Consider the following 14,787-nt stretch of genomic DNA (forward strand, 5'->3'; position numbering starts at 1 on the left):
AAGAAAAGGCATGTCTTAGAGTATCTATCATACTTTGTAAATCATCAGGTGATTGATAAAATCTAAGCTGTGCCAGTTTTCTTCAAATCTCTCATTGTCTCTAAACCTCTATACAATCATGCTGCTTTCTAGTGTTCTCCATTTCTATTTAAGAAGACAGAATACCCTAATAATAACCTATTATTTTCTTGGTTTGGGCCCCAGACTGACTTGGATTCCAATCTTGATTCTTTTCTTAGTGCAATTTCCAAAGAATTCAGTCATGTTGGCTAAAATGGATTTACAACAATGAAACCAAAAATAAAATGTAGAAGTAAGCTCTGATGTGATTGAATACATCCACTAATAGCAAAGTTGAATTTCCTATTCTTCATAACCTTTTCTATGCCATGTCTTTTCGTTCTTACAAGGAAGGGGTAGATGGCCACAATCAAAAACCTTTATCTGTAATCTTGATATTAAAATCACAAGGGGAAGAGGAAATCATTTTATCCCTTGCTAGCTCCCCCTATTCTTATATATTCAGTAGCAATCATTAATTTTATCTCCAGGCCACTAACCAGCTAAGTTTGTCTAATAATTCAGTCTCTGAAGACTTCAACTTCATTTTCATTTTCTCCCAAAGTTTCAAAGTTGAAACAGAAAAAGTCAGTCACCAATTATTTTTTCTCATATGAATATAAAATAAAGGCATTTTATTACCATTTTACAAAGGGAAAAAATAGGCTTAAAGAGATTAACTGATATACTCTATATCAGTGATAGGCAAACTTTTTAAAGAGGGGGCCAAAGGAAAGGAAATGCTCATCTGTCAGTCTGTCTCTAAAGCAACTCTTTCAAAGTTTCATTGTATTGTATACTACTCATTGTATTTGTCAGATTAGGAATAATTTCACTCTGGCCAGATAGAACATTTCAGTTTTCCCATCACTGCTCTATAACAAAGATCTAGTATCAGATACAAGATTTTAATCTAGATCTTTCTCACTATATAAAAAATTTCTATTAATTGCACGAAGTTTGTTCAAATGTTATGTATTCACTCTTGACAGAATATATGGAAAGGAAACTTGTTAAATTATAATATGCTACATTTTAAAACCTGAAATAAAACTGAAAATGTTTTGGACAATTATTTGGTGTTGTAGACAAGAATATAAATTGTTCTCCTGGTACTGCTCACTTTACTGCATCAGTTCTGAGATGTCTTCCAAAGACACTCTGAAACTATATCTTTCATTATTTCTTATGCCACCAAAGAGTCCTCATACATCTATAAACTATTTTGCTCAGTCCATTGACCAACTACCATTCTGATGACTGAACATGAAGCATTATATCTATCTACTGGAAGAGAAATAAATGATGGGGTCAAGATGCAGAATGAGAGATACATTTTTGGATGTAGTGTATGTTGAAATTTGTTTTCCTTTATTATGCATATTAATTAGAAGTATTTTGTCAATAAGAAAGAGGAATATTGGAAAGGATGGAAAATAAATTGCTCACTAATTTAAAAAAAATTAAAGGGGCACTGAATCTGAAGTCAGAAGAGCTGGTTTCTAAAATATATTAGTCCTTTCATTGTGGAGGAAAGGCTTACCAGTCACTACACACCAACAGATGTTTGAAAAGAACAAGAGATATGTTATAGGAAAATGATGAGTGCAGATGATAGTTAAGCATTCTAGCAGCCATAAGCCCATTAGTGATACCCAGCTGAGTGTGGATATGTTATGTCCAATTGAGAAACAATGACATAAAAGCAGCATGGCACCCAATAAAGGTTAGAAATGCAATATCCAATAGAGATAGTGCCATATGCAATAATGTATAGTAACATTAGCAGAAATTATTAGTGGTTCTAAAACCACTAATTTTATAATTATGAAATTTTCATGATTATGAAATTTTCAATCAATGCATGTACTCCACCCATATATGGCCATTAATTTGAGAAGTACATTTAGACGCCATGTGTAATATTGAAAAATTAATATTATACCAAATGTAATATGCTAAATATATATTTAGAAATTTGTTTGGAAATATAATATTAGTTAAAAATATAATTGTGGTCACCGTTTATAAATAATTAACCCTTAAGTCATGAAGATGATAGTAGCTTTTAATAATTTAATTTTAATATATAAGAAAGAAATGAAGAGGGAAGGAAATTTAAAAAATTTCCTAAACTGCCACCCTAATCTTACCAGCCCACAAGAGTCTATTCTGCCCCAGACACCAATGCTGAATCTCAGACAAGCTCTCAGCCAAAATTCTCCAGAGAAAAGTCCAGCCTCCTCAGTGGTCTCCTTTTTATACACCTCCTTCTACAGGTTCCATTCTTTCCCTCTGTGTTGGTCTACCACATCTTGGGAACCAATCAAAGTCTCTCTGACCTGGACCCATAACCCCTAATTCCTGGTTGCTAATGGGCTGATTCAGATGAGCAGAAAGTTCACAATCTTGGGAGGAAGGGCTTCCCTTTACATACCTGTTTATATATGTGTCTAATGTGTATGTACCTTATTGTGTTTTCCTGTGTGTACTCTCTATGTCACATGTTTACTCTAACATGTACCTTACTCCAATCATGGATTAATAATTTATAGGGAATTGTGTCCCTGCTGGGAATAATTCTTAACATTTATTTTGAACTATTTAATTAAATTAATTTCTTTATATAATGTTGTTCAATTAAAATAACCTTATATCAATTAAAAATCCTTACATTGCAATTTGAATGTCCACTCAGTTTTCCTGTTGGAAGAAATACATTGGTGGATACTAATGAACCAAGGTTTTGTGGAAATTACCCACTCCCACCAAATACCTCAAACCTTTAGTAAAGTATTTGAGAGGCTGCATTGTATAAATGAGTCAATAACATATTTATATACATATATGTATATATATATATATATGCATAGGCATATGTTCTCTGGATTCCAAGCTATAGAGAGGTCCCAGTGAGAAAACACTCCCTACAATCCAAATCAGCACCTTCTTGTGACACTGAGGTTAAGACACTAAGGGTAATTTCATTTACATATATATATGTAAATGAAAAGACTTCTTAAATCCAGGTTTCCCTGACACCAAGATTGGATCTCTATCTACACTATCTTACTACTTCACATGTATATAAGAAATCTTATTGAATGATTGAATAATTAAATTATTATTAGAATTATTAGAATGTGGAAAATCTTCTTAACTGGACAAAATTTATTGATGGGGGAAATGTGAAGTTTTGATTTGTCAATGAATATATTATACTACCTGGAACTGCCTGGTAATCATATGACTTTTCTCCAATGAAGTGAACATTGCATTTTTAAAGACACATATGCTGTACCTGAACTGAGCATGGGAGTTTAATCAGATGCAGTGTTGGAAGTCTAAAATGAAATATACAGGAGGCATTGTACAGAGGGAGTAAACCAAAATACCCACGAGCCAGCTGCTTCCTGCCTGTACAATTTCATGTGAAGTACTGGAGTTAGACTTATCTATACTCACAGATAGTATTCAGACATAATATTAAGCATAAATTATTTAAAATTTCTTTGCCAGGAAAAAAAAATGGGAAAGAGGGGAAAAAAAAACCTGGTGCAAAAGTAACATCTTGCTGCCAGGCCTGTTCTGGGAAGTGAAGAGTGGGCAACGGCTACATATTTTTAACTTTATGTAGTAGTTATTAAAAAGCATGAAAGTGGTTTGCAGCATGAAGTTTTTGTTCAGTGTTTGGGGAAATCACAGTTGCAAATATCAGGAAGTAGTGTAGGATCCTAGGATTTTTTATTTGAAAAAGACTTTAGCGATTACCTTGTCCAACTTCCTCATTTAACAAATAAGAAAATTAAACCTATGAGACAAGTCTTTTGCTCAAGGTCATTCAATAGTAAGTAGCTCAATCAAGTCAAGTCAAATTTAAAAAAAAAACTGTTTCCAAGTTGCCTACTGTGTGCCTGACACCTGCTAAGTAATAAAGATAACAGAGAAAGGTAAATATGACAAGAAAACAAGAAGCTCATCCTCTGATGGGGAAGACAACTTGCAAACAACTCTCCATCTCCCATCAGGTTGTAATCCAGACACCTCCATCATGCCCCAGAAAACCCTTCAATCTGGAAGATCACTTTAGCCATAGAATTCATACCTTCAGAGAACATTCAGTCCCTCACTCTGAATGGATGATTCCTTCTAGAATGTTCATTTAGAGAGAGTGCCCAGGCCAACCATCTCTTCATTTCTCATCAATCATTAAAACCAGATTAACTGATAACTAGAAATAAGCAAGACATAGATTATTATATACACGTAACTTTTTGTCAAATGATGCCTTCTGTAATGGGAAGAGGGGAGGGAGAGAGTTACTGGATATTTTAATGTAACAAATAAATAAATTTAAATTTAAAAAGCCAGATTCCTCTGGCATGTTTCCTGGTACTTCCCTCCCTCCCTTTAGCTTCTTTTAAGTATTGCTTTCCCATCAAAATATGAGATCCTTTAAGGCAAGGATTACTTTTTGTTTGTATTTTCTTTTTAACAGATATACAAATAAATTATAGATAAATCTATATGTGATATGCATGTATCTAGATATAAATATCTTTATTTATAAATATATATGTATATATATATTTATTCGTATATTTCTCATTTCTCTATCTATCTAGAATAAATGCAGCTCTTTGAACTTAACGCCCTTTATATAGCAGTCAGTTTCTCTTAACAGGTCAGGATATTTTCTTTTTTGGTACCATCTATGGGAAGTACCAAAAGATAAAAGAAACTATAAACTGTGCTTGATTGGAGTTAGAAAAATATCTTAGTCACTTAACTCATAGATACCAGGTAACTTTACAAAGGGATAAATTAGGGAATATTTTAAAATTCCAATTTTTTTCTTGGCATTCTGTTCATTAATTTCTTATAATTTAGTTTTGTGCATGTCTCTGTGTGAGTGGTATATACTAATAAAATTGGCTCATTTTGGTATCCTACTTTTCTACTTAGTGCTATGCCAAGTGACAGGAAGTCAGCTGTGAAGTTTGCATGAAGATGTAAAAAAAAATAAAAAAAACATACTTCCAGATGCCCTTATTGATGACTAAACTATACCCTTGCTCTAGCCATTTAAATATGACTAATACTTACGGAGAACCTACTCTTGTAGGCAATGGCTCCATTATTGGAAATGTGGATGTTTAGTTGGGGAAAATAAAGCCTTGGACTTACTTTATCACTTCTCTTGTCACCTCTTCACTAAATATTTTATTAGAGAGTTAGCTGGCACAGTGGATGAAGAGCTGGATCTGGAATGAGGAACACCTGAATTCAAGTCCAGGAACTATAAAATGATGATAATAATAGAACCTACCATTCCGAGTTGTGTTGGGGATAAATGAGAAATACTTGTAAAGTACTTTGAAAACCTTAAAATGTTATACCAGTATTACTATTATTATTGACCCTTATCTTTTACCTCAGCTTAAAGTATTCCCTACCTCCTCAAATATTTCTAGATACCTTTTTCTGAAACTCTCCTTTGTGAACCTATTATACTCGAACCTATATGCATCAATGCACCTCTTTATCTTTTTTGTTTCTTTGTTTTGTTTTATTTTCCATTTCTAGTCCATAGCCAAGTACCTGCTATATAATACATTTTTACTGTCTGATTGATTGACTGACTTATAAAAATGATTGCTTTGAATGAGGGCTAGACCAGATCACATCTATTTTTATGGGCCTCTCATTCCTAGTTTTAAATGATATGAGGCATTTAGCACAGTGTCTGGCACAAAGTAGGTACTATATTATTACTATTTATTGATAGAAAAATTGGTTTATATTTGAGACAATTTAATGTAATAACAATGAGTTCTACTATCAAGCTTCATGATTGTGGGTTTTTAGAGGGATAGTAGACTGGACCTGACACAGACCAGTCCCTTGCAGGTCATTTAACAATGATTAAAAGTAAATTTACTTTAGCTATAGTAGAAGAATTTTCAACAAGAATAATCAGGAGCTGATTCAACTGATGGCAGCTCTTTGCCTGAGTTGCCCATTATGGTTCACCAGCAAAGAGTCAGAGAGAATGCCTAGAGCTTTTTGTGGCTATTTTTGAGTAAGGCAGCCAACTAAAAGTGCTCTAAGCCAATCAAAACTAGAGCATGGCTTTAATAACTTAAAAACTAACCTAACTTGCTTGGAGTCAGAGGGCCAGGGTTGAGAATATTACTCCCATCACAAAAGGCAATGTGGTGGACCATAATCTCTAGCTGTTATTTTTTGTTTCTTTTTTCAAGTGTGTGTATGGATGGAGTTGAGGGATCCACTGAGCCTGTGTTTCCAATAGTATAGGGATCAATCAGTAAGGAAACTGTCACAACTAATGTATCAGTACTTGTTCTGTGAGTGTAAACACTTAAAATGTAAGAGAAAACATCTTTCTGTAAGAGGAAAAAGTAAAGTCCTATATTTAGATTTAAAGAATAATTTAAACAAATATATAATAAGGGAGATCTCATAAGCTAGTGGTCTGGAAAGTCAATGTTAGCGAAAAATGTGGCATAATAGTTCAAAAAGCTAATTCAATTTAAGCTTCATTCACAGAAGCATGTTATCCAGAGCATAGTACGTCCGAGTTCCAGGATGTTCAAACTTAGACTATTATATTATTAGTAGCACATTTTAGGAAGGAAGCTGGTAAGCTAGAGTTTGTCTGAGAGCAACCAAGTTGGTGAATGAATTTGAAGCCTGAAGGAAATAAGTCTGGGAGAAAACAGAGCTGAGAGAGGGGCACGAGAATGGTTTAAGCTAATTTTAGGACTAAGATGTTTAGGACTGACAAAGCTTATACTTGTTCTGTTGAATTTCAGAGGACAAAGACTGAAACAGGTGGAAGTTGCAGAAAGACAATAAATGCCCCTAAATGGAATGGACCGCTTAACTTGATAGTAAATGTTCTTTACCTTTAATTCTTGAAGCAGAAGTTTGATGACAACTGGTTCTAGAATGTTGTAAAAAGGATATCTATCTGTTCCAGTATATCTGAGAGACCAGCCTGGTCTAAAAATCTATGGCTCGACCATGTGATATGCCACAGAAGGAGTCTTATCTCCTAAGATTACAGATTGTATGATCAGAGAGAGAATACTGTGGAGAAAAGAAAGTGAATAAAATCAGGATAAGGGGTTGAAATAACATGTCAATAGTAAAGGAGGTTAAAAAGGGGTAGAAATTATAGCAGTAAACAGTTTTTCTCCCTCATCCATCTTTTGATATCATATCATCTATTTCCCATCTCCCCACATAAGAAGCAAGTATAATTGTGAGCAACGGTATATATGAAAAATCTCAAAAAATAGTCATCACTATCTCCTAATTCACATGTCACCAAAATGACTACACATAGTAGTTGAGAGGTATTGTGACATAAGAGAAGAGAAGTGACCTTAGACAGGAAGACATAGATTCAAGCCCTGTCGAAGTCTGCCACACACTGGCTATGTGACTCTGGGTAAGTAACAGAACCTCTGGGCTCTAGGCAATTAAGACTTTTAGGTTTTAGAAAAGATTCTAATCCACATTGGTAGAGGGGTAGTCTCCTGACTCTCCTTACATGGCACCTACATGATATCAAATGCTGATTAGATCAAGTGTTACATTATTTGTGAACTCTGTTTTGGCCTTCTGTACACTAATTGCTTTTAATTCTTATTTAATAAACAACAACAGTAGCTGGCATTGATATAGAACTTTGTAGTTTATAAAATACAAACTATACAAGGTAGTGTTTGCCAAATGACTCAAGAATACATGTCTTATCTCTAAATAGATCAACTTCTGGTAGTAGACAAAGTCTTGATCTTATTTGTCATAAATATTATGAGTGTTTTGTATTTCTAAAACACATGGAGCTTTACAAAATTTATTCTATGCAATCATTTGGCTAGATAAAAAGGTTCGTACAAGTTTTATAGTCTTCATTTTATCATGGAGGAATCTGAGATTCAACAATCAGGAGTGATTTACCCAGGGGACACAAATCCTAAGAGCTGGGATCAAAATTTGGACAAAAACTATCATTCTTAGTAAATGTTTGTGGAATGTACACATATATGAATAAATGAACAAGTGAGAGAATGACTGAATGATAATAGTCAGTTTGGAATAAGTGACCAAAAATGCAAGAAAAAAATAATCACTTATCTGAAAGTCAAAGCAAGGACAACACTGTATTCTCACATTTCCAGTTTATAGGCTTACTATTCTGTTTTGGGGGCATGGACAATAATGAGCTCTTTATTGTCAACTTTCCCCTAAGTTTAAAAATGTAATTTGGAAAACTAGAACATTGGTTCTTTTTAAAAAACTTGCAGTTTTTTCCTCAAGCATCTTCCTGAGACAGCCAGCTAGAAGAGACACATCCCCCTACACAAACCCACACAGGAATATCAGAATCTGTTTGATAATGAATTCAAATTTTTAAAAATCCATACGCTAAAATCAGTTTTTTTTAATTAAATTGCTTTTTCTCCATCTTTTTTCAGCATCATGGACATAATGTTGCTTATTGCAACACAGAAACAAATAAAAATAGATGACAAGATTTTGTGGATAAATAGAAATATCAAACCCTGTGTAGGATAAAAACATTCTTCATGTCTCTAGTGAAGATTGGCCTTCTGTGGCCTTGTCGTGACCCACGGGCCCTCATTCTATAATCTAATGACATGCCCAGGCACATCTCTACCCATTTTAAAATTAGATCTTTTTTTCCTTATGGAAAAATCTAAGTAAAGAATCCATTTTGTCTTCAAACTAGACTAAATATATGCATTAAAAAATTAGGAAAAAAAGACAAGCAGAATAGAACCAGAATTTGAAAAAATATGGATGAAATTAACTCAATTGCAACATAAGTCCTACAGGGTAATATTGCAATGTGAATGGGGACCCAAGGAGTTCATTGAGATTAATGTTATTAAAATGAGTGCCAAAAGAAATAATAATGATTAGATGCCCTTTACTGGAATATTCCCCCATAATTGCATAATTGGATTTAATAGTTCACCTTCTGAATCCTAGGTACATTAACATTTGTAGTTAAAAGATATTAATTTTTGTGGAAGTGTCCTGAATACCTTTACCTTTTTCCCCTTTGTGAGCTTCAGTTCTTTTTCTTCATCTTTCAATGCATTAATGTTTTTAAATGAAAAAATCTGACCATCATCACTTCCATTGACGCAACCTGTAGGAATCTTTGTTTCAGTATTACTTTCTACACTAGGTTGGTTTGAGGGCTAGAAGCATGAAAATACAATAGTTAAATTAGTGATTTCTGGGTCAGAATCAATTTTTAAAAGCTCAGTCCCTCCAGAGTTTGTGTTACAAGAGTAGGAAAGTGGTAATTACTCAAAGTCCATATTCTATGTTAAAATCAGAGTGATGAAGAAATAGATTATAGTTCTATTCTAATAACTTGTTGAGTTGAAACCAACAGTGGATTTATAAGGTCATCCCAAGTTATCAAGGTCTGGAAAGAATTCATGATATAAAATAGTTTTAATCATGGCCTACTGATGTACTTTGTCTCCAAAATCTAGCCTTGCCATGCTCACAGGGGCTCATTACCAAAAGACTGGCCACCAACTAATAATTTTTAGTTACAACAATTCATAACAATGATCAATTGAACTGTGCCAAAACTTTGATTTAACTTTGTAGAGGGAGACCCCCTGCACTCTTTAAATCCCATGTCAAAGGGATAGTAGATTGAGTTAGAAAGACCTTCGAGTTAATCTAGTCTAATTCCCTCATTTTATAGATGAAGCAAATGTCAGTCTAGAAGAAGTACCTTACCCGAGGTTATACAGATAATAAACAGAGCAAACATTTGAACCCAGGTTCTTAGAGACCTAATTCAGTACTTTATCACTTAACTTCAGTGAATCATTAAAGTGATTTGTAACAGTAAAAGTTCATAGTTATACGATGTCTAGGATTTATGAGTAGCAAGGTGCCCTAAGAGAGAGATAGGAAACAACATGTGCCATACAGCTCAGATTAATATCACTTTACAGAGAAAGGACTTGAATAGAGAATGCCAAAGCTTCAGAGTTTAAGAGATAGGATGACTTATTTTGCTTCCAGACCAATCACCAGAACCATCATCCAAGGTAACAACCTTCATGAAGAAGGGACCCATCATTTCCACCATCATTGCTCCAGCCCACAGCCATTAACCAGGGAAACAACTTTTGTGGAGACATGGATTGTCAAATGCTTCGGCGGGTGCTAGAGTCCTACTTTCTTTAGCAGTCATGGCTGATCTTCAAAGACTGGGTAAAACAGTTCTTATTACCATAGTTCATAATACTAGCAAATGATCTAATATTAGAAACAGATATAGTCTTATTAATGGAAAAGATAGCAAAGTAAATACATCAGATTTATAACATATATGTTAATAACCCTAAACCTTTTTATCTGCTTTACAGTTGAAATCTCCCTTATATGTATATGAACTGGGAGTCCTTTGAGAGCCATCTTACTTTTTATGTAGTCCCCAGAAATTGTCCAAGTCCTTCACACTGCTTAGGAATTTTAAAATTTCACATTCTTCAAAATTCTGCAATGAGATAATGTATTACTTATTACATTTTTCAGATGAGGAAACTGAAGTTCAGAAGTTTGATCATCATCACACAACTGGTAAATTCCAAAGCCAGAATTCAATTCTTAATTCTCCTAACTCCAGGTCTCATGTTACTTACCCAATAATGTTTGTTGAATGCATCACAAGGCCAGAAATCATTTGGAACATTTTCTTACATTCAGACAGACTTATATATGATCCAATCAAATTTATAATAATCTTTCATCTCATAATAATGCTTAGGAACATCAAAAGGGCCAGCTAAGATTTTTATTGTAGAAGACTAAATAATTATACTCTTTATCACTCCACACACAATAAATGATTTCAAATGACAGTATCATAAAGTTTAGAGTTGTAAAGAATACTAAAACTTAGTCAACCTCGCTCATTTTTATAGATGAGGAAACTGAGATTTGGAAGAAGAAAGTAATTAGTGCAAGGTTGCTGCACAGGCAGTGGGATTATAACCAAGACTTCAACCCAGCTCCTCTGACATCAAAGTCAATATACTTCCATTCCACTATGATGTTGTCTGTGTGCTCAGATAAAACCATTATACTTTTGACCTTTTCCCAAATCCTTGATAATATAGATTGAGACCAATGATCAACATAATTTTTCTGTTAAAATGATTTCTAATGGGGAAAATATATAAAATTTTGTTTAAAACCTAGCTTCAAGTGAGAATCCCATACAGAATAAATAATTTGTTGGGGTATAGTTACATATTATAATCAGAAACAATCTTGGAACATTTCTTTGGGGAAAAGATGAATGTAATCATTGATTGAACCACACACATTTTAAAAAAAAGCACCCCACACACACACACATCCCAAAACTAGATTAGATAGCATAATTTAGAGACGAGTGTTGTGTTCTACTTGAACAATTATAATGGCTGAAAGTGAGAAACAATATATAAGGTGTAAGGCACTTTGTAGCTCATCATAGCCACATTTCACTTTTCAGAAGAGGAAACTGTCACACTAAGACAAAAGACTAGCAATTTCTCATAACTAATCAGGAACAAAGGCGCTATTTGTAGCCGGACCTTCTGAATCTGGTATGCCCTCTTTCCTCTTTATCATAATGCCCTAAATCTTGGCTCTTCTCCTTACTTACTGTGTTATCCTGAGTTAATTACTTCAACTCTAAGACTCATTTCTCCTCTTAAGAAAGGAATTATTATATACTTATTATTATAAAATATAATATATTATTATATACTTATTCTTATTACATACTTATTATTATATTATTATTATATACTTATAGGAAGCCCCTACTGATCCCCTTAGTTTACTAATTTGCTTTCCCTTCTCAAATTATCACAAATAGACTCAATAGACATGATGATATCAACCTGAACCATAGCTGTCCAACTCTGTAAAAGTCACTAAACTATCATTAACCTATCAAGCAAGATATTTATAAAGTATTCAACTCAATACTTGGTCCAGTAAATGCTTGTTCCCTTTGCTTCTTCCCTCTCCCCCATTCCCACAGCTCTCTCTCTTTTTTTGTTTTCTTTTGTCTTCATACCTATAGCTCTTAGAATAGTACTTTGAAAATAAAACGGTTTGAATGTTAGAATTGAACACACACTCTGCTTCAGTCTAATTATCTCATCCTGATGTTAATTCTTTAACATTTCTTTGAGGGCAGAAGAGTGACCCTTTGGAAGAAGAAGCTTCATTTCTTGCAGTTTTTTGGAAGAGAACACCTGCTGTGAGATCATCATGGATAAATCAGTAAGTAGTCCAGATTTACCGATTAGTCCAAAACAGGAATATGCTAACAAGGCTGAAAACTTTCTGGAATACATGTGTCGTCTGTGCATTGACTCAGAGCCCAGTGTTGCCCGAAACACTGCTATCATCTGCACCATTGGCCCAGCTTCCCAATCTGTGGAGACATTAAAAAAGATGATTAGCACCGGAATGAATGTGGCCCGTATAAACACCTGCCATGGAAGTTATGAGGACTACGTAATGATGATCAAAAATGTACGAGCAGCTACAGAAAGCTTTCTTTCTGATCCCACATTCTATCGGCCTATTGCTATAGCATTGGACATACAAGGACCATCTGTCCGGACTGGACTCGTCAAGGGCAGTGAAACAGGAGAAGTAGAGTTGAAGAAGGGCAAGTCTATCAAAATCACTTTGGATGAAGCCTATAAGGAAAAATGTGATGAGAATATTCTGTGGGTAGACAACAAAAGCGTTTTAAGCAACATAAAGATTGGTGGCAATATCTACGTGGACAATGGGCTCATTTGTCTGGTTGTGAAAGAGAAAGATAATAGTTTCCTTTTGACTGAGGTGACCACTGGTGGGATGCTGGGCAGCAGGAAATGCTTGAACTTTCCTGGGTTGTATATGGACTTTTCTCTTACAACTAAGGATAAAGAAGATATAAAGTTTGGAATAGAGCAAAATGTGGATATGGTGTTTGCATCTTTCATCCAAAAGGCAAATGATGTCCATGACATCAGAAAGGTACTTGGGGAAAAAGGAGAACATGTGATGGTCATCAGCAAGATTGAGAACCATGAAGGAGTCCGAAACTTTGATGAGATCTTGAAAGTCAGTGATGGTATTATGATTGCTCGGGGGGACTTAGGTATTGAGATCCCTCCTCAAAAAGTCTTCATTGCTCAGAAGATGATGATTGGAAGGTGTAATCTAGCTGGGAAACCTGTTATCTGTGCCACTCAGATGCTACAGAGCATGATTAAGAAGCCACGTCCCACTCGAGCTGAAAGCAGTGATATAGCCAATGCTGTCCTAGATGGAGTAGATTGTATCATGCTATCAGGGGAGACAGCCAAAGGGGACTACCCATTAGAATGTATCGAGGTCTCCCACAGGATTGCCCGAGAGGCAGAGGCTGCCACCTTTCACTTGCAGTTATTTAATGAGCTTTTCTACCTGGTCCCCCAGAATCAGGATTTTACTGACATTACTGCTGTGGGTGCTGTAAAAGCTTCTTTCAACTATGCCAGTGAGGCCATCATCGTTCTCACTGACACTGGAAAGTCAGCTTATTTTATAGCCAGGTATCGTCCTCGGGTCCCTATCCTTGCTGTCATTCGGGATGCCCAAATTGCACGCCAGGTCAATTTGTACCGAGGCATCTTTCCTATACACTATCTAAAACCTGTTCATGAGGTATGGACTGAAGATGTCGAAATGAGGATTACCTACGCCATGGAGGTTGGCAAAGCTCATGGCTTTTTCAAGAAAAATGATATGGTCATTGTAGTAAGTGGTTGGTGTCCAGAGATAGGCTGTACCAACACTATGCACATGGTTTCAGTTTCATAAAAGGGCACTCGAAGACCTTCGTCGTACGCTAGCGTCCTCTCTTCTCTGACCCTGCCCATGTCTGTTAGAACTGCAGCTGTTTATGATATCATTCATTCCTACCCATCATTGACTTTAAAAGGCTCAAACACCAAAAAAAAATGATTAAGTCTCTTTTTAAAGAAACTTTATCCTTCCCACCTAGAAACCTTAGTATTAGATTAGCACATCCCTGGTGGGGTGTATAAAAGGTAGAGAAGCTGTGGCTTAGCTTGGGGTACTTGCAGGTCATTTCAGACATAAGGGATTCAAGTCATATGTCATATTTTTAAACCCTTACATTCTGTCTTAGAATTAATATTATGCATTGGTTCCAAGGCAGGAGAGTGGTAAGGGCTAGCCATGGGAGCTAAATGACTTGTCCAGAGTCACACAGCTAGGAAGTGTCAGAGGTCAGATTTGAACCTAGGACCTCCTGTGTTCTCAATCCACTGAGCTATCCAGGTGATTCCCTCAGTATTATGTTTTATTTTTTTGGTTTGATTTATCTAGATCTGAAAGAGGAATATTTAGATCTCCCACTATTATGGTTTTACTATCTATTTCCTTGAGCTCTGCCAGTTTCTCCTTTATGAATTTGGATGCTATACCACTTGGTGCATATATATTGAGCAGTGTTATTTCCTCATTGTTTATACTGCTTTAATAAGGATGTAATGACCTTCCCTGTCTTTTTTAATCATATCTATTTTTACTTTGGCTTTGTCAGAGATCATGATAGCCACTCCTGCCTTC

General features: G+C 35.1%; 1 protein-coding gene across 1 annotated transcript; it reads left to right on the top strand.

Moving 5' to 3' along the window:
• The first annotated feature begins 12,423 nt into the window (after positions 1-12,423).
• Positions 12,424-14,013, top strand: LOC123233477 (pyruvate kinase PKM-like). The gene has a single exon (XM_044659571.1). It carries the CDS (start codon positions 12,424-12,426, stop codon positions 14,011-14,013), a length of 1,590 nt encoding a protein of 529 aa, XP_044515506.1.
• Positions 14,014-14,787: the final 774 nt, after the last annotated feature.

The sequence above is a fragment of the Gracilinanus agilis genome, chromosome 2 (assembly GCF_016433145.1).
Source record: "Gracilinanus agilis isolate LMUSP501 chromosome 2, AgileGrace, whole genome shotgun sequence".
Lineage (NCBI taxonomy): Eukaryota > Metazoa > Chordata > Mammalia > Didelphimorphia > Didelphidae > Gracilinanus > Gracilinanus agilis.